A 21,910-nucleotide genomic window follows, 5' to 3' on the forward strand; every position below is an offset into this window, starting at 1 on the left:
CTTAAAATTATAACAAGCATGCAGACAAAATCGAGCCACAGGAAGGAGAGCCACAGTCCACAACAGGGAAAAGCATACTCTCCCTCAAGATGGCCAGCCTTGACCAAGCCCTCTGCCCCCTCAGAACCCCACCCCCATCCCTCCAGCCCATAGCTGCGAGTTGATCAAGTGGGGAAACCTGCAGCCTCCCAGGGAACATAATGACAGTGCAGAAAAGTTCCCTTTGTCCTTGTTCATTAGGAGCACATTCACGGGGATGCAAAGGTCACTGCTGAATTTAAATAACCCCCCTGTGATAAATCTGCATGAGCCCGATTTGTTCTACTGGACTTGTTGGATTAAATGAACACAATTTAATGTTCTATAGGACAAGGCCTCCTTTCATGGCTGAAAGAAGGAGCGAGGGTGATTTACAGTTTCATACATACTCATTCGCTACATTATCTGCTTTGTGCCTGTACTTATGAATATCAACTCATCATCTAGCGGCCATTTCTACCCATTCAGGAGAATTTAGCTTTCCATTAGGAAGGAATAAAGAATAAGACACGGTAACAAGAGATTTCCCCAGCGTTCACACTGAAGAAAAAGCACCAATATTTGTACCCTTGTCCCTCACCTTGGGTGTTTTTTTCTTTTTAATCTCTGGTTTTATACATAAAACAAGGTTTCCTTCTGGTTTCCAAGAAAAGATAGTTTCCTAAGCAGATTATCACCAAACAGGGCTATGCGGCAACATAAGAATTAGGTTACTTAATATACTACATTATTTTTGAGTATCACTATCTTACGAACTAACCCTTTTTAATAATGAGATACTAATATCAAATGTCTGTTTATTCATTGAAGTAGGTCTGAGCTTCACTTAGTAATGACTTCCCCTTTACCCCAAAATGTGGAAATAATACAAGTGCATCCAAACATTTTATAACCCAGATTTTTTATCAATAACAAACCTAACGGAATCAGTGATGTTTTTGCTCATGGATGATTAAAGAGACTGGATTTTTGTTTGTCTCCACTTCATAAAACACAAAGTATAAGCAACGTTATGAGATCTGATTTTGGGAGTGGCAAAGAGAGAGCACTTTGAATTCATAGTCACACCTCAAAACTCCAGTACTGTGAGGAAAGAGTGTACGGATAAATTATAAGGTGGAAACAACCTTGCCCTCAGTTGTGTGTCTAAGCACCATGTTACCTCCCTCTTGTGTTTCTTGTGGGTACTAAAGTCTAGAGCCTTGCTAACGAGGCTCTCTAGGGAAGCAACATCAGACTCCCTTGGAAACTTGCTAGAAGTGCAAATTATCAGGCTCTCCCTCAGCGATCTGCAGCCTAATAAGATGGTCAGGTGATCATGCCCAAGTGTGGTCTTGGCTTTTTCCTTTTCCTTCTGTTACCCCTCCTGCTGACTTACCCACTATGTCTTATACATACACCAAAAAGTATGCTAATAGTATCTGGAGTTGATTAAAAAACTGAGGACATCCAGTATTCTAATAAGCTACCCCTCCCATTTTAATAGGGAAAAAATAACTAAATTCAAAGATACCAACCTATGATGGCAGAATTTAAGGTGTCCCTGCAGCAGAAACACTTTTAAAGAGGATCTCTGCCTTTTCACCCACCTGGTGAGCAGGGCAGTTGATCTATCCACACATTAAGCATCTTTTGGTCAGGCTTGTCCCAAGATGCTCGCAGAAAGTAAAAGACAATTGGGCTTCATCACTACTCAAACACAGGTGGAGATGCCTATGACCAAAGCATGCATCAAAGGGAAACATCACAACTGCAGGAAGGAAATGAGAAAGCCTGTGCCCTGGGTAATCGACCAGCAGAAGATCTGGAAGAAGCAAGGATCACTTTCACAGACATGGGCTCTTAAGGCAGCAAATGTCAATCCTGGTTGTATGTTTAACAGAGGCAAAGGAAAACATAGAGGGATCTTTCCTATGTATGTTTTTTCTTTCTGAAAGTATTATTTCTAAGTTGGCCTCTCAAAAGAAAGAGATACAACCCAAGGCTTTTAAAAATCCAAATATCACCAAACCAAAGAGAGAGAGAGAGAGAGAGAGAGAAGAGATGCACATATTTGTTACTTCTAATATCTCACAACATTCCAGACATTTATGAGTCTTTTAAAATTCCCTCTCTAATTGTATAATGCCTCTCAAACTAGCTTCAGCAGCAGCAGATGGGTTTTCAAGGTCAACTTAACTTGTTTTCTGGCTTGCTCTCTCTGCAGATGGACCCATTCTTCAGGGCCCACTTCAGATCTGGGAAGTCCTTGCCCCAGCCCCTTTCTGACGTGTTACCCTGTTCACAGCTTACATTCCACAGAGTTTGACCATTTATTTTTTATAAGTTGCCTTACACTCCTTGCTAAAGTACATTGTATGTGTGACGGTCCTACTTTTCCCATGAGAATAAATTCCCTGAATGCACAAACGATCTCATGCTTCTCTTCTATATCTCCCATCCCGCAACACCTGGGGTCTAAAATAGCAGCGGTAGACAATAGTGCGTAATACACTTTATAAGCCTGAATGGAAGGTTCCAGTGCTATACACTGTGTACTAAGGAAAAACACTGCTGCCTTTCAAGTACGCCTTTATCAAAAGACAGTGCTGGGAAGACTATGCGTGCAACTTACATAAACTTTATTCTAGGGTGGAATACAAGATGATTAATAATAGTAACAGCAGGGGCGCCTGGGTGGCTCAGTGGGTTAAAGCCGCTGCCTTCGGCTCGGGTCGTGATCCCAAGGTCCTGGGATCGAGCCCCGCCTCGGGCTCTCTGCTCAGCAGGGAGATTGCCTCCTCATTGTCCCGTCTCTGCCTGCCTCTCTGCCTACTTGTGACCTCTGTCTGTCAAATAAATAAATAAATAAAATCTTAAAAAAAAATAATAGTAACAGCAACAGCTAACACCTCCTGAGTGCTCTACCAAATGCCAGCGTACTTGCGCTCTGCTAAGTGGTTTCCATACTGCAGATGCAACTAAAATAGACCTTCTAAAACCCTGGAGGAACTTCTCACACCTGTTCCCCAACTGAGCCAGGATGACTCGTCAATGGCCAACTAAAATTTTGTTTCAAGGGCTAGAAGCAAGCATTTGAGTGCCTGCTTCCCCAAAAAGGCAAGTGGACACCAGCCTGCTGGGGGACTGCGGCTCAGAACACACTGGTAGGGCTCTTGTTACCCGTGAGTTGGGGCAGACATCCACAAAGACGCTGCCCTGGACTGAATTTGGCTGCTCTGCCTGGAGTGAATCAGAGGTCCTCTGTATAGGTAGAAAGGACCTCAGAGGTACAGTTTTTCTTTTTACTCTTGAGCCACAACAATTACTCAGGAAGGTCCCAGATTACTGCTTTTATGTGGTTTTAGGTCTGTTAGAAAAAAATAAAATAAAATAAAAAGGCATTTTGGGTAGGGAACACTGTTCAACAGAAAAATTTCTCTCACTGCTTAGGTCTGGGACATCTGTTATCTGCTGCAGGCTGTGGACCATAACCACTGACATTATCTGAGCATGCATTAATCATTTAAATCTTATTTATTATGGAGAACATTGCCAAAACAAAACAAAAGTCTTTAAATTTCAGCTCTACCACAAAGGAAGGAATGAAAGGTCAGTTTACTAGAGTCTATATCCAGTTGAAAAAAAAAATCTAAAGCACAGATCTTTAATAAATATGCTGGTGGGTGCACTCCCACTTCATTACTAAAAGATGTTACGTTAACATAACGATTTCAGACAAATGCCTTTAGAAAGACAGGAAGAAATGCCAAAGAGTAGTGTCCCTGTAGAGGGTTTGTAGAACAGGCTAAAGACTGCTCCACAGGCAGCATTATATTAGAACAACGATTTTCACAAGAATTACACCAGGCTTGTGGTTCTGTGAATTTCCATAGAAAGGAATAGAGTGATAACGTGATTCTTACAGAGCTTTGTAGTTTACTGACAACTTTCAAACATATCACGACTTTCAGTCTTCATGAGTAACACCCGCCCCCCCCCATGAAGTCAGCAATGCCATTTTCATTTTATAGATAAGAAGCTGAGGTCCAAGGAGAGTGAATGATGTGTCTGTAATCAAAGGTAAGGCAATCAGAATGGGGTATCACCGATTGCGGTCTCGATGCTGCAGGCTCTGTGCTAATGTGCTAAGCATTTGAGAGGACTCCTAAGTTCCTTGCAACAATCCTTGCTCAGTAAAAATGAAAATTTCAGAAAGGTTCCATAATTTTCCCAAGTTCATAAAAGCTAGTGAAGTCAGGACTGTCTCATTTGGTTTATGTTTCCCCTTGGTGTGGTCAATTGTGTTTCCCAGCAAGGAAGAGCAGAGCAGGGACTTAAAAACCAGGACTTCTAACCCCAAATATTACTGCCTCCATGAAGCACTCCCTGACCATCACTCTCACCAAGGCCACGTTGAGTGAAATTCTCCCACCATGATCAATTATTGAAAGATCACTGTGTGATAAACAAGAGTTACTTTGTTAATTTCATGTACCTTTGGGTCCCAGGAAGGTTTGGATCACATCTTAAGTTTCTATAGCTGTTACTAGACTTTGTTTGGAAACTAGTAGGCATGATAATAAATGTCTGGTGAGTAAGTGAATCAATAAAATCCAGTGTTTTCTTACCAGGTGCTGGAGAACTACAAAGTAATGCTCTATCTTTCTTTTAGACAATTAGAAAAGGGAGTCTAAAATGCCATTCCTGGCAAAAATAGTTTTTTAAAATCTATGGCAAGGACAGAGAAATTGTAAATATAATTAAGGTTCTTATTACACATTATAGGCTAAATTGTGACCATACAAGAGTTTCTGAGATTTCATGCAAACTTCTAAAATCTGCACAAAAGACAGCTTTAGTTACTTGTTCTTCTCTGCAGATAATCTACAGCCTACCTTCTCCACATCCAATTCAAATCCTTCCCTGTGACTTCATTCTAAAATCTTTTTAGTCATCAGAGGAGAAAGAGAAGAGTTGAAACTGTCCTTCTGCTCCGTCTTTTACTTCTCAAAAAGAGGGTGGTGGGCTCACTCTGAATGACTCAAGTGGCAAGAGAATTAGAAGGAAGGCAGAAGGTGACTGGGGGTGTTTCGCATTCCACGGGGGTTGTGAAATATGAAGACATCTGTGTCCTCAACTTCTTTATTGTGACATTTTTTTTCAGTCTTCATCCTCTCTCTCTCTCTTGACTTTCTAAAGTATCTGAATTTGTTTCTCTGTCACCATATTCCACAGAGTCCTTAAGCTATGCTGAGAAAGTGAATCAGGAGGGGATTTCCAGCACAGCTCAGGGGTCCCAAGGTTCCTTGGGCAGTTTCCCTTATGTAACATGGTTCTGAAAGGCTGAGCTAGCCTCCAAATCTCTGAGACTTCTCTTGCAAGTTCTAGCAGGCTTCAGTCAGAAAGATAGAAGATGGGACGCCTGGGTGGCTCAGTTGGTTAAGCAGCTGCCTTCGGCTCAGGTCATGATCCCAGCGTCCTGGGATCGAGTCCCACATCGGGCTCCTTGCTCCGCAGGGAGCCTGCTTCTCCCTCTGACTCTGCCTTCCACTCTGTCTGCCTGTGCTCGCTCTCACTCTCTCTCTCTCTTACAAATAAATAAATAAAATCTTAAAAAAAAAGAAAGATAGAAGATGACCACTCTTTGTCTAGGAGTGAAATGTAAGTGAAATCCTGATTTCACTGTTCGCATGTGAGACTGCCTAACAAGATGACTAACCCACTTATAATTAGAGAAAATCAATTATTTCCAAAAAAAACATGACATTCCCTCTAAAGTATTTTCACAGGAATCTGACATTTATAAAATACATGGGGTCAGCTGTATGTTTCCTCTTATACAAGCACAGGCAGGAGAAATGGCTATCAACCCCATCAATAGTTTGTTAGGAAAACTGGGTATGTCCACACCAGCAAATACCAAACCAGCCTAACTTTTGACCACTGTCAATTCACTTGCCTGGGGTGAAACAACGATAGCTTTTTTCTTTTTTCTTTTTTTCTTTTTTCTAACTTTCAATTAATTCAGACTCTATCCACCACAACTCTCACTGACGATTTGGCTCTCTTGTTCAGATCTAAACTAGGCAAATCACAAGAAAGCAAGGAACCTCTGAGACCTTCCCAGTGTATGTACTTGTCTCAGAATGCAGTCCACCGAACTCCACACCTGCCCCTCCTGAGCCTTAGCCAACAAATTTTCAGAATGATCTCTAGAAATGTTTTTATGCAAAAGACCAAAAAATCTACAGGTGGTACACTTTATGTAAAAATTGAGACACCGGAAGTTCTTCTAAACATTGACACTGTACTCGTGGGTACTACAGGAATCACAAAAAAATCTGTGGTTTGAATTTAAGGCTTAAAGGAGATCATTTACACCAAGCTAGATGAAGGTCAAGTAAAGGAGAAGTTCCCAGAAGTACAGGTGTCACAAAGCCAGCTTACTGACAGACACAGCATTGGCCAGGTTATTCCTTCCCCAGAAAGACAAAGGGGGCAAGCAGCCTTTTTAGTGGCTAAGGAACCACTTTTTATTATAACAAGGAAAGCAAATCTAAAGTTTTCGTGAAAGCCTCTCATTTCTATTAGATTATTTCACCTTGGTTCAGCTGAAGTTAAAACATACCAGCCAGAACATACCAAATAGAATGCTCACCTTTTCAGAAACTACTCCCCCCCCCCCCGGGGGGAGGGGGCGTATGAGAGAGAGACAGAGACAGAGACAGAGAGAGAGAGAATGTTATTCTCCATATCATGAGAATGTTATTCTCCGTATCATAAAATAAGTCAGGGGGAAAATAAATGAAATAAATAAGCAGGTGTCAGGCTGATGGATTTAAAAGCTGGACGACCAATTGGAAAAAAAGTCATATGAGCATTCCCTTACCTGTTTTGGTATTGATGGCAAAGAAGTTCTGGGGATTCCCACTTGTAATCCTGTATGTCAGTTTCTCATTGGAACTGGAGTCTGGATCCTCAGCCTGGATTTGAATGACAGATACATCCTTTGGCGAGTTTTCCATGACAACAGGATAATAAATAGGTTCCGAGGTCAGGGGGGCATTGTCATTCACATCTTCAATTTCAATGTAGACCTCAATAGTGGAATAAAGTGGAACAACGCCCCGGTCTGTGGCGTACACGGTCAGCCAGTAGGACCCCGTTGTCTCTCGATCAAGAATGTCTGCAGTAGAGATGACTCCTAAAAGAAATGCAGAGAGAACATGACTGCTACAGCAAAACTGGAAGACGGTTAAGTAAACTGTTCCTGATTCAGGGGCGCTGTGTGAAGTAATCTTGGCATATAAAAACAAATCCTTAATACACATTTAATTAAGATGTTTATCTTTACATAAGAAAATTATTTTCTGCAACACCATATTAAAGGGTTCTCCTACCATTTGAGAATTTTTATTATGTTCACAAATACTGTATTTGAAGTTTGGGGAGAAGACATACCTTAATACACACACATGTACACATGTACACATGCACACGGATACACACACACACACAGGACAATAGGGAGCAATGGGAAGAGAGTAGTCCAGAGGTCAAAACACTTCCCAAGGCTCATGGGAAGTCAGGGCAATGTCAGGTCAGTATCTCCATTTGATCTGATATTGAGTTCATTTCCTATGCAACAGAAAGCTGTTCCAGGGTAAATAATTTTATTTGTTCATTCACAAAAATGAAAAAGTCCTTTCAAATATTCCTTTGCAAGCTAGGATGGAAAGTATTTTGCATGCAAAGATGGACGCTTCCTTCACACTGCTTCCCTGAAAATCCAATGTCACAGTTATTCCAAAAGAATGAGAGAAGAAGCTATGCCAGCATGCTTTCTGAATGGTCTTTACCCCGTCAAGAACCCTACAGAGAGCTCTAAATAAATTCTGAGCTACTCTGAGAGCTACTCTGGACAATCACTTTAAATTAGGAGCAGAAAAATGCCTGATCTCCTCCCTTCACCTTTCCTATTTTACGGTCAAAATAAGTGCCAACCAGGAAATCTGATGTCCTTTAGAAAAGCCATAGAGAAAACACAGTGCTTTAGAATGTTTTCACAGGGCTCACCCAAAACACCATGGTACCGAAACTTGCTACAGGAGCTCCTAACCACTTTCACCAGGGTGAGATAACTTGGGCTTAGCTTCTAACATCTCTTAGAGGAATCAGAATACTTGTGGAACGCATGCAAACTGTGTAAATCCTTAAACCTGAAAAGAAAGCCATGGAAAAAGTCAAGAAATAGCTCTCTAATTCTAGACTGAATGCTCTACCCTCTGCATTCCCATCAGACTTTAGACTGTATTAGGCACATATTTTGACCTACCGACCCTGGATAAACAAAATGCCTATTATGGCAATTAGAAGAGAGGAGGGCATTGTCTGTCTAGAAACAGGCTGGAGTACTCTTAAGTTGTCTCAAACTAAGAATGGCTGATATTGTAAGGGAAAGAATCTAACTGATGGAGTTTCAGCTCCAAAGTTATCCAGCAAAGAACCGTTATGCAATAGGACAAAAGATATTTTTTTTTCTTTTTTAAAAGATTTTATTTTTAAATAATCTTTATACCAAACATGGGGCTTGAACTTACAACCCTGAGATCAGGAGTCACATGCTCTACTGACTGAGCCAGCCAGGCACCCTGACAAAAGATAATCTTAAATATCCTCAGTGCTAATATGTAAAACATGATGGGTTTTTTGTAGATTCACCGGTGTTACCTAGAAGTCAAAATAGGGATGGCCATATGGCATCAGGAGAATAGAAAGCAGATAACAGGGTAGGAAGAAAAACGGGAAGAGCAAAACACAGTAATTATAAACATACTGCTATGGGTCCATTGACTAAAAGAGTAAGAGACGCCCTTATAAACTGGGCTGAAACAGTGTAGAATGATATGACAATAAGGTCAAGAGAGGCTGGTGGGCCAGAGACCTGGCCAGGTGTGAGCATGTCCACAGGGCTCAGGCATGCACACACGCCAAGGTCAGTTTTCTGGAACACTCACAGCACTAAAAGCCATAAGCCACGATGTAGACATGGTGACAGAACTCTTTGAGTCAGAGGATGGTCAAGTGACATGAAATCAAGCAGTTTCTGGAATGAAGACAAAGAGTAGGCTGGCAGGATCTGGGATGCGGGGTATGGGTTGTGAACAAAGCTCTAGAGATGCTGGGAAGTACATCTTGCATGAGACCTACCAATTCAATTCATAACCATCTACTGCTCCTTGGGCTGGGCACTGGAAGAATAGTAATAACTGAGAGATGATCTCTGTCTTCAGGGGACTCACAGTCTACAGTCTTGCTGAGAAGACAGATCTCTAATGAGGAGATCTGCTCCAAGGGGAAAACTGCAGAGCCATTAGCCAGGAGGACTCAGTCTCATCTGGTTTGCACTGATGTACTAGGAAAGGCAAAGAAAACTAGCAGAACAGGATGGAATGTATATGTGCTAACGAAATAGCATTTCTATTTCTGTTTCCCCACTGAGCATTTATGATGTGCTGTGAGGCTTGCAACACAACTTCTCTATAACATGAGCTTTGTAATTCTCTTCTGTGGATGAGCCATTAAGTCTCAAATATGTGTAGGTAACTTGCCCAAGGTCACATGGCTAACTGAAGAAGAACTTAAGTTTGTCTGCTTTAATCCTCCAATTTCAAATCCAGACACCATTTCCTGGACAAGGTGTTTAAACCAAGCTAGTCTAGTTCTATTATCCATAGCCCAGTGTTGCAGTGATCATGTAATTAAATGTATGTCAAGAGCTTGGCAAAATACTTGCAATGTAGTAGAGGCTGAGCATATGTTCAGTCAGTGTAAATCAAAGGCAACACCAGAAGCTTTGTAAAGAGTCACCACACTCCAAAGCAAGGGCAGTTTTGAGAGGAGAGAAGTTTGGGATGGACTATTGTGTTAGATTTTTTCTCTGGTCATGTGGCATGTGGTCATTCCTGCATTTTCTTTGTGACCTGCTTGTAATATACCCTTATGTTACAATACCTGGCCTATTCAGGAAATAGCAAAATAAGTTCACTAAAAAGAGAACATAATACAATAAGCAACAAAATCAAAGATGTTGGGTCAGCTTTTTTTATACCTTGCCTGACTACCACGCGTGCATTCATTGCACTCACATGTGCCCATGAGCACATGTGCACATGCACACACATGTGAACACACACACGTGAACACACACACACACACACACACACACACACACAGATTTTCAGAATTGCTTTGTGATCCCTGCCAGCCACTTAATTCCTTTTTCTTGCACCTGTCAAACTGTAAGATGGTATATTACAGTCTCTGGACATTAAATGATTTTGAGAAGTCCCTGGGTAAAAGGCATCCACGAACGCCAATTAAAATATATGAGTGGAATTTTACTCTATTTTTAAATAAAGGATCAGACATGTCCCTGTAAATGAGAATTCATTCTCATTAAAATAAAATGTCTATGGCTATATTTACTCACTAACTAGAAGTGCGAATGAGTATCTTGGAACATAGTATTCAGATATCAGTCTCATGGTCCAAAAATGTAAGGACGAAATGAAAGAATGTGTTAACAATTACTCTAAGGTTCATCCCAGGCTCCATATTAATCAGACTAATACAACCAATGCCCAGTGACAACATTTTCTCACTTTCTACTACGCATTCATAGCTAATTATGACCTATATGGTCATGACTAAAAATGTAAACCCGCGTGACCTTTTCTATTAGGCAAAAACTCATGTTGGAGGTTGCCCAAAGATCACCAAAACCATGTCATGTGCTCTTAGTGTTGTAACAACCATTACACAATAATTATTAAAGATTGAGATATAAATGATCAACAACAAACTATACGTATGATAAGTAAACAATTCGGAAGGTTTTGATACCCATGAAACCACTGCCTCAATCAAGATAACAAACATAATATCCTCCAAAGTATCATCCTTCCCATTTTTAATCCCAATTAAAAATGTTCCCAATTCTCCCTACCCCCAGGCAACCAGATTGGCTTTCTGTCAAAACAGATCAATTTACATTTACTAGAATTTTATGGAAATGGACCATGCAGTATGTACTCTTCTTTCACTCAGAATAATAATGTCTTTTGAGATAAACCCATGTTGTGATCGATCAAATAGATCTATCACTCTATCTATGTATATCTATACACATACACACCAATGCATCATTATTCTTTATTTTTGAGTAGTATTCTATTGAGTACATTTGTTTCATCCTTTGACTTGATGGGCATTTCGGTTGCTTTCAGTTTTTAGATATCACAAATAAAACTGCTAAGAACGTTTATATGCAACTGTTATGCATAAGTCCTTTCAATAGTCTTGAATAATCACCGGAGTAGAAGGGCTCTATCATGTGGCAGGTATATGGATGCACAAGTTTACATTCCCACTAGCTGTCAACATGGAACATTCCCGTTGCTACACGTCCTCACTTGTGGCTTACCTGACATGGTTAGTTGCCTTAATTTTAGACATTCGGATACTACACAATGGTAGCTTGTAGTTTTAATTTGCACCCTCCTGATGATGTTGAGCATCTTGAAAAGTGCTTCTTTTCAATCTTCAAGTCTTGTTTGGTTAAATGTTCAGATTGTTTATCCATTTTTCTGACTGGGGTTTGTTTTCTTATTACTGAGATTTAAGAGTTCTCTGTATACAGCTAAAAGTCCTTTATCAGACATGTGGTTTGTAAACATTTTCTTCCAGGCTGCAGCTTGTCTTTTCAGTCTCTTAATTATAGCTTTTGAAGAACAGACATTTTTTATTTTAATGGTATCCAAGTTTAAAATTTTTCTTTTATACATAATGCTTTTGGTGCACCTATGAAATCATTGCCTAGTCTAAGGTCACAAAGATTTTCTCCTACATTCTCATCTATAATTTAATAGTCTTTGGTTTTATATTTACATCTATGATCAGTTTTGAATTAAAGCTTAAAAATGGTGAAAAGTATGGATCAAAGTTCTTTTTTTTTTTTTTTAATGTAGATGTTCATGGTCCCAACACCTTTGGCCAAAAGATGATATTTCCTCCACTGAATTGCCTTTGCATTTTTGTCCAAAATCAATTGATCATGTATGTATGTATTTCTGAACTTTCCATTCTGTTCCATCAATCTATTTGCTATGATTGCATCAATATCACATTGCCTTAATTTAATGTTGCTTCACAGGAAGTCTTGAAATTAAGAAATGTAACTCTTGCAATTTTGCTTTTCTTTTTCAAAGTTGTCTGGGCTACTCCAGATCCTTTTCGTTTCTATATGAAATGAAGAATCAGCTTTAGAGACCATATAAAATTTAGGAATACCTCTTAGCATTTTAACTGGGACTGTGTTAACTCTATAGATCATTTTGGAAAGAACTGACATCTTAACAACTTTGAGTCCATTGATCCATGAAAATGGTGTAGCTCTCCATTTGTTTATGTCTTCTTTTATTTCTCTAAACAATGCTTTATAGGTCCAGTATACAGATCTTGTGCATGCTTTGCCAAATTTACCTCCAGGCATTTCATGTTTTTTATTGCTATCATAATGATATTATTATTTTTTTTTATTTATTATTATTTTTTTAAGATTTTATTTATTTTGACAGACAGAAACCACAGGTAGGCAGAGAGGCAGGCAGAAAGAGAGGAAAGGAAGCAGGCTTCCTGCTGAGCAGAGAGCCCAATGCGGGGCTCGATCCCCAGACCCCGGGATCATGACCTGAGCCGAAGGCAGAGGCTCTAACCCACTGGGCCACCCAGGTGCCCCTGATATTATTATTTTAATTTCAATTGTTTGTTCTTTGTATATAAAATGAGTTTTGTACGTTGATCTTATATCCTGCAGCCTTGTTAAACTCACTTATTAGTTATAATGTTGTTTTTAAAAATTCCATAGAGTTTTCTATATAGATGATCATATTATCTCCAAAGAGGAACAGTTTCACAATCCCTGTCAGCACAGCCAACACCTCCATACCCATCACTATTTAATTATAGCATGCCTGGTACTATGACAGGTACAATAAATGCATTCTTCGTTAACATTTCTAAAACCTTTCATTCAGCCAGTATTTATTAGTGCCAAGCACTCATGAAGTCATTACTAATTTTATCCCCTTATTACAGATTAGGAAACAGATTTAGGTTAAGTAACTTGCCAGTGGTTACTTAGCCAGTAAATAGAAAACCTAGTTCTCCAGCCTTGGTCTGTCAAACTCGAAACCAGCTGTTAACCAAAACTTTATATTGTCTTCTTAATTCATATAGATATCAAAATCCACATGGTATTTCATGCCCAAACATCTGATAGAATTTCTCCTCTGATAGAATTATTAACTAAGCAAACAATATTAGGTTAATATTAAACTCTTCTATTTGACATATCCATAATCATTATAAAAAATCGTAAGAAAGGTGTTTCATGGTCTATCCTTTTAGAATATTTAAAAAAAAAGTATTGATTCTCTACAAAGAAAGTCTGTTTTGATGTATAAAAATATGTATATTCTTAGTCCATTAGCTAATACAGTTCTGGAGTACTGATCTCTAGAAAGAAACCTCCTTCCATCTGCCCCTTACAGAAAATAGGCTCTACAAGGAGAGTCTCTATCTGGTTGTTTAACTGCTAGGTAATCTCACTGCCCACAACAGTGCCTGGCATATGGTAGGCACACAATAAATACGTATTCATGAAGGCATTTAGTTCCTGACACCAAATCAACCTCTAGTTAGTTTACCTACTAATGATACAAGTCAGCCTCTCTTGTTCAGATCCAAAAGGGACTTCAAAGACCACTAGGTATTACTGACCACTAGTGAAAACAGCCTTCCCACAATATCTCTGATCCAACACCCAGCCTCTGCTCGAAATCTGGTGACTGGACTCTATTTACTAGGGAGTTTCAGGTAATAGGAAGTTCTCCACATTGAGGCAAAAGTCCATCTCTCTCTAGTTTTGAATGCTCTTTCTACCTGCAGCCCTGCCCACATCCCAGAATAAAACAGAACAAGCCTGCAAACCATCATTCACCTGTGATAGGTCTTCAGATAGCAGAAGATGACCCTCTCTTTCCAGGGATTTTCCTCTCTAGTCTAAGAATTCTGTCCTCATGTATCATGTAGGCTTCTGGTCTTTTCTTCGTCCCCATCTCTGCCTCTGAATCAAGAGGACATGAAGCTCTGTCCATTCACAAATGTGTACTGAGTGGAGGCAGAAATGGGTGATAACTAAATCTTATTTAGAATAGAAACCATCCATAGTGAGCTTTTAGCATGTTCCAGGTAGTGGAAAGGACTCAGTAGAAAGTACTCAGGTAAAATACTCCAGATGGGAACACACATTATCCCTCACATTTTCATCTACCGTGGAAATGCTCCAAGTAGATGCAACTGAGAAGCTCAAATTTTATGTTGACATTTATGAAAATGTCATTTTAAAAAGTCTTTAATAATACAGTTGGGGGGGTACCTGGGTGGGTCAGAGATTACGTTTCTGACTCTTGATTTCGGCTCTGGTTATGATCTTGGTTGTGAAATTGAGCTAGGTGTCAGGCTCTGTTCTCAGCAGGGGGTACATTTAAGAAATGTACCTCTGGCCCTCCCCTCTGGGAGCAATCTCTCTCTCTCTAAGTAAAATAAACAAATAAACAAAAAAATTTCAAAAATGCAGTTGGGATTTTAAATGATTTATTTTTGATATGCTTATGTTTATTAATTTTTTCTTTTCCTGTTTCATCTTTATTTGCTATATAATAAAGGCAATGCAGAACTGGAGTTCTTTGGGAAAATTAATACATAATTGTATGTATTATGAAACACAAACAGTAATTAATTGCTACAGAATCATGTACAACTTAAAATGGAATTAGTTAACCCCGGCATGAAGAACGTTAGCTACAGTTGTTCCTTTTTAGTCAGAAATATTAGAAAAAATATATGTATATTGCTGTCATTGAATAAGCTCTAAATACTTGATATGAAAGGAAAAACTGTGTGTAGCTGTTTATAATCAGGTGGCCATGACAGGTTGGGTTACTCACTTTGCTGACTTTTCCAGCCATATCCCCATATGCCACAGCCTAGGTGTGTCAAATGACACCTTACCCCAAAGGAATGACACCCCAACACCCCCAGTAGCTCCAAAACAACTGTCAAGTGGTTCAGGGAATGCTTTGGGAGTGGTGTGCTTAAGATATGGTGAAAATTCCCTTCCCAAGGTAAGTAATACAGATTCTGAGACAGTTTAGAGAAAAACAACCAAAAAACTTTTAACTTTTTTTAAAAAAAAAATTTTTACTTTTTGAGAGAGGGAGTGAGGTGAGGGACAGAGGGAGAAGCAGACTCCCACTGAGCAGGGAGCCCAACATGGGACTTGATTCCAGGACCCCGAGATCATAACCTGAGCCAAAGGCAGATGCTTAACTGACTGAGCCAGCCAGGTAGGTGCCCCAGACAAAACAATTTAAACAAACAAACAAAACAAAACACCCCCCGATGGCTCGGTGGCCAACTCTTGGTTTTGGCTCAGATCATGATCTCAGGGTCTTGGGACTGAGCCCCCGGTGAGCCCCGCATCTAGCTCTGCACTCAGTAGGGAATCTGCTTGAGGATCCATTCCCCCTCTACCGCTCCCGGCCCGTGCTCGCTTGCTCTCTCTCAAATAAATAAATCTTTAAACAAAAACCCTTATGGCATATTCATTATAGATGCCCTTAATAGAGTTTATTTGTGCATATATGTTTAATTATTATTTTTAATTAGTCAAAATATTAACTGCCAATTCTCAATGCATCGAAAACTTCCATTAACTTTTTATTTTGTGGTAATGATTGAGTCACAGGAAGGTGCAAGGAAATGTACAAGGAGCTCTCACGCACCCTTCAGCCAGCCTCCCTCGTTGTTAGCATCTGAGGGCATTTTCAAATTGCTTATTGCTTCGAGAATCAGACTCTCACTAGAGTTGCTTCTGAGAACCCATGGAATTCCTTCATGGGACCCATAACCACTTTCACCCAACCCTTGCTTGCCTGCAGCAGGATCACAGATACTATTTTTCTTTCTGTTCCTATTCATCCCTGGACTTGTATAAGGCTCTTAATGCCTTAACAGGGATCATTGTTCTGAGCAGAGGGTGGTAATAATTAAGGAAGAATGCGGGATTTTATCCTCCTAGGCCCGGCCAGGTTCACTCAGTGCACTCCTATGGTTCTATCTATAATTGCTACCAGTCTCAATTATACAGCACAACTGCAAGGAGCTGAAACGGGATGAGACCAGATGAACAGAGAAACTGCGAGTGGAGAGAATCTTAACTTCGATGCTTACAATGCTTTGAACACATTTTAGTGTGCACATGGTATATACGCATATACTTTATAACCCGCTGTATCACATACATGATATATAGTATATTTAAACAGAGGCTTTAATGTCCTTTTTAAATTGGGGATTTTTAAGTGAATCGCCTAGCTAATCATGTGGCAAAGTCAGGCCTGGAATCTAGAGCACTGAATAGGAGCCACACACCCTTTTCATTACAGAAGTTGCCCGCTGATCTATCCACATGTGTCCATTATCATGAAAAAGAAGGCAATTCCGTGCCCGTGTGCTCCTCACAGTGGGTTGGTATCAGGTCTCTGGTAATAGGGAATTCAATAGTTTCATTACTTTCCTCAATTTCTAAAAGTCACGGCAATGTATTATTCAGAGTCCACATTTATGTCTTCTCAGAGGTTATCAAATGTTGGACTAGTTTGAGACCAGGCAACTTGGAGGACCCAGTCTTCCCTGAAAGGCCATTACTCCTTTGTTTTTGTGTACATCTGCATGCTGCTCCTTGGGTCCCCGCCTCCACAAAAAGACCTCAGTGCTCCTCACCTTTCAAGGAGGGTTCAGTGTTAAGAAAAACCAGCTCACTCAGATGGTGGGGGCTGGGACTTAGCCCTTTCTCCTCTTAGCACCTTCTTCTTGTCTCTTTATCCTATAAATGCTGAGTAAGTAAATGAATTGAGTAAGTAAACTCGCATCATAACTTAGTTTGGCAAATGTGGGCAAGTTGGGATATCTGACTTTTTATAGACAAGCACCCTGAAAAATACCTACATTACAAAAACAGCAATGAACAAAACCTAAGGCAACTAGATTTTTGCTACCCTGTGATCGGGGGCAAAATAAAATGGGAATAGCTTGGGTTTGTCATCGAGACTTTTCTAATGTCTATGCAGAATTGATAGTCAACGGATTCTGAAATTCAGTGCTACCTCTGTGAATTATCCTGTTTAAAAGACACATTTTCTAAGAACTTACATCAGTTTGGGGTTGTCCCTTTACTACCTAGAATGCAGGCGGTATCATGTTAATATCCTCAAGACTTAAATCAGAAACAGAGCTTGATGAAGACATCAGTTGATTTCATCGCACACTTAAATGCTGCACGGCTCTCAGGTACACACTGCAGGCAAACAGAATCAAAGCCTTGGGCTCCCAGATAAAACCCCGGCAAGGCGCCCACTCTTCATGGGCTCTCGTCCATGGTTTCGCATCCACCCTGGACACTTTTGTTCTACTCTTTACCCTCTTCCTCCCGCCGACTCCTATTGATTAGACATCTTTCATCTTTGCAGGAGGAGAAGAAAAACCCACAACACAGTTGTTGGGAACAATTATGTACTGAAATGCAAGCGGCCTTCACTCCATGTTCTTTCCCAAGCCTGGAAGCTGGAGAGCAGCTCCCAAGATTAAGGCCAAGGGCTGCAGGCTGAATTCAAGCTTTTATTTGGAGTTAATGAAAACGGACAGCTCTCCTTGTCTGTTTAAAGCTCAGGAATTCCAAAACCTAGCTGCAAAAGCTTGAAAGCCTCCCTGGCCATGAAGTTCTGGAAGCTCAGTAAACATATGCTTGGTACTTGATTTTAAAAAAACAAAAAAAATCAAAAAACAAAAACCATTTTGGGACCAGTTTTTAATAGACTCAAAATGTATTCCTGTTCTCTCTTTACAGTAATTCTAGTCTGGGTAGCTGGCACCAGGCACCAGCAACCTGAAAACAGGAAGCCAATAGAGTACCTGGTTGTAAAATCAACCATCGGCTTGCGTTGGTGTATTTTAGTTTTTGTTTTCCCTTTCTTGTCACCCAGATTCTTCTCAGCCTCAAACCCTTTCTGTGACCTGTGCTAATTGGCATAACCACTACATACAGTGTGATGATCTAGATCCTCACAGCTGGCTAGAAAGGAAGGTTGAAATCTCAAGCAATGCTCTTGGACGATCCAGAAAATAAACAGGGGAAGGGGTTTTGTTAAGTGTCTGAAAACATGGAGGTTATCACATTTACGTGAAGGGCAGCAATTAGCTAGATTCTATTCCTTTCGAAGAAGAAAGAAGGGTTTGAATTAGATATCTAGAACTAGTCTCTGGTAACAATGGTAGGCCAAGAAAAGAATAGGTATCTGGAGGGAAGGGAAGTTCTCTTCTGCTCCTATGTTTCAGTGATGGAGGACAGAGAGGTAGGTAAGGAAGTAGACAGATGGGGAAGCAGGAAAGAAGGGAGGAAGGCTCTTTGGCTTAGCAGGAAGTTTGGGAGCATTCACATTTGGTAATTAGGTGAATCTTTATGTTTTAAAAAAATGCTTAAGACTTCATTAAAGAAGAAATGAGACAATATCAATAAATTTTAAAAATCCCCCATATTGCTCATGGCCTCGGATAATAACTGTTAAAAATCCTTGGTGCATTGCCTTTGTTCTATAGAATTGTAACCTTAAAGCAGCATATTTGACTATAATTGTTGATCCTCATTGACCACTGTTTACTGAACATCTTTCCACATCAATGAGTACAGTCCCATGTGATTGTCTTTTAATGACTATGTCACAGTGATGCCCACTTGCCGCTAGGCCACAAACACAAGAAAATGAAGTTCCCCAGATGCAAGAATTTTCTCTGTTACACTGTGGTTCCATATCCTAGTACACTCTAGATGCTCAAAAAATATTTGTTGAAATGCCCTTATGATGTTAATCCTTTACACCACGAAGCCCTCTTGTTAGATCATTTGTTAGGTTGTATTTTGTCTTTTTACTATGATAGTTCATGCATAGATGAATCACCTTGTCTCTCTATCTCTTTTCAATTATTCTGAAGGATCAATTCCTAAAAGTACAGTTCATAGGACAGAACATATGCACATTTTTGAAGCATTTAAATTAACTGCCTTCCAGAAAGTTTCTACTAATTATACTCCCACCAGAGGTTTCTGACCCACATCTTTGAATAAATCTTTACAAGATTTGCATTATTGTTGAGAAGAATAAAAAAAAAATAAAAAACAAATACTACAATTTTCCACGTCTGACATAACAGTAGACCTCACAAATAAAAATCTTTAAACCATTCCTCATTGTAATTTAATCATTTGACTCGATGACAAAATGCCATGTTTTTGTGGTAAGACAAGACACTGCTGACAGAGAAATGATGCTGAAAATTCTGTTGAAAAGACAGACTGTACATAAGGCATAACTTTAATTAAATTAAAATTTGTCCACAAAATCAAATCCTGCAGCCTTGAAAAGTGCTGTGGGATTTTTCAACTAAATGTCAGAATATAACCTTTAGCTCTTCCAGGAAGAACATTTTCAGGTGGAGGTTTTGTCAGATGTTGGTCATACTTGAATGCAATATTTAGACTTATTTACTATTAACTCTAACTCAGCACAAAGACTATTTGGGGTCTTTGAGAAGAGTAGGTCTCAGGAGTCTTCATATGGTCAGAGAATTTGAGTTTTGTTTGGAAAAGCCTTTTTGCTCTCAAGAAATTAGCCTCCAGGAAAGACTGCCTCCATCCAGATGACCTGGGTAAAGCTGTGGAGAGTGTGTGCACCCTCTCGGATCCACAAAAATGCATGTATTTACCCTGTAAGTAAAGTAGGCTGGGACAAAGTCTACTTTTTTAAGCAGGATCGATCCACCTCAATGTCTTTCTTTCCTTTTTTTTTTTTTTTTTTTTTGCGGAGACCTTCTTTTCCAAGTCAAAGAGAACACTTCTTCTTCTTCTTCTTTTTTTAAATTTCTCCCATATCAGAATATAAAAACTGAGGAAAGAGGAATCCACCCAGACAGAAATCTCATACCTCCTACCCCAGAAGGAGCAGCAGACTTCAGAACCTCCTAATAAAATAATGAAAGCATACAGTTCACTTACTCGTTTCTCAAGTGAATGCACTCTTGACTTTCACAGCTGATTTGATGTTTACCAAGAAGATATTTTTACTGAGGTTACACAGATAACTGCACATCGGATACCAAAATAGCTGAATTGCTTCCCTTGGCTAAAACACATTCTAGGTGACAAAAGGGAAACATATACCAAACAAAGGAAGATGCATCTGGGTCTAAGTTTAGTATTGTTGTTTTTCTATTTCTGAGCTACAGACCTGGACTCGCATTTATTATGACAAATTTATAAAAGCCTATCATGGGAAAAGCACCATAACAGAACTTCAGTTCTCTTTCACCCTTTCAGGTTAAATCTCACAAAATTGCTTTTTCCTTTGACCACTGTTGTCAAAATCACAGACAATGCTATACTTAGGTAATTAAGTTAGGTTGATTAGGTTATAGAGACTATACATAAGCATTAGAGCACATGAATGAAATCCTTGAAACCACCTTACCTTTCTTCACAATGGAAACAATAAACTCTTTGCTTTTCCATTTAAAACCAAATAAGCAACTACAATAGGGCAAAGAAACCAGGGCCCAGAAGGAGGAAAGTGTATGGTTTTCTCTAATTGAGTTTCTCCCTTTCTCATCTTCTATAGATATCTTGGATTGTTTTCCAATTTTCATTCGCATTTCATCCTATTAAATGGCTCTAACCTCTGACACACACACACACTACCCCGTATTCATCTTCTATTCGTAATTGAGATGAAATGTGCCCACTCGCTCTGTAGACAGTACCAGAGGCACTGACAAGACACAGACAAATACTAACTCACTCTGTTAGCCCAAGCTTTGACAAGAAAACAAAAGACAAATCCTCATCTAGTTAGAGCACTTAAATTCACAGCGCGTAGGCACAAGGCTGGCATTTTGGGACAAGACGGGGCAGCTGACTTGCCTTGAGAAAGTGAAAAAGCAGGAGAAAAAGCGTTGTGAGACTATTTTGTTGCACTTTCAGGCTGCAGATAGGATAGCTCTTTCCAAACGTCTGTTTAAATGTGCTTAGCCATTCTAAGCTCTGTAAATAGCAATACAGGTGAATGTTAGTTTTAGAACAAATTATTGAGATTCGTGGACAAATGGCTGTGCTGTTTCCTCAAGACGGAGATGAAAAATCATGTCTCATTTTTTCCCCTTGGTAAGAACATTAATTGAAACACGCTCATGATGTGAAGGAAGTCATATGCATTTGAGTCAGAAACAACTATTTTAGGAATTCAAAAAAAAGGGGGGAGGGCCACAATGGGGTATCTGAATTACTATTGAGATTCAACACAAAGTGAAAAGTACAGAATATAAATATTACAGAATATAAATACAAATATAAATAGTACCGAATATAAATATTATATCAGCATACCGTTTAAAATGTGTGTGAATTGGGGCACCTGGGTGGCTCAGTGGGTTAAGCCTCTGTCTTCAGCTCAGGTCATGGTCCCAGGGCCCTGGGATCAAGCCCCACATTGGGTTGTCTGCTCACTGGGGAGCCTGCTTCCCCTCTCTCTGCCTGTCTCTCTGCCTCTTGTGATCTCTGTCTGTCAAATAAATTAAAAAAATCTTTGAGAAAAAACAAAATAAAATGTGTGTGAATGGTTGAATGAAGAATTTTGATGGTAGGTAGAGACAAAGTATG

General features: G+C 39.7%; 1 protein-coding gene across 2 annotated transcripts in view; it reads right to left on the reverse strand.

Annotated features, from left to right (window-relative positions):
- The window catches only part of FAT3 (FAT atypical cadherin 3), a 652,787-nt gene that overhangs the window by 338,957 nt on the left and 291,920 nt on the right, over positions 1-21,910 (reverse strand). For both annotated transcript variants that reach the window (XM_082683341.1, XM_082683340.1), the window contains exon 3: positions 6,911-7,225. In XM_082683341.1, coding sequence (XP_082539467.1) covers positions 6,911-7,225 — 315 coding nt within the window. The remainder of the gene's footprint in view (positions 1-6,910; positions 7,226-21,910) is intronic.

The sequence above is a fragment of the Mustela nivalis genome, assembly GCF_964662115.1.
Source record: "Mustela nivalis genome assembly, chromosome: 9".
NCBI classification, from domain to species: domain Eukaryota; kingdom Metazoa; phylum Chordata; class Mammalia; order Carnivora; family Mustelidae; genus Mustela; species Mustela nivalis.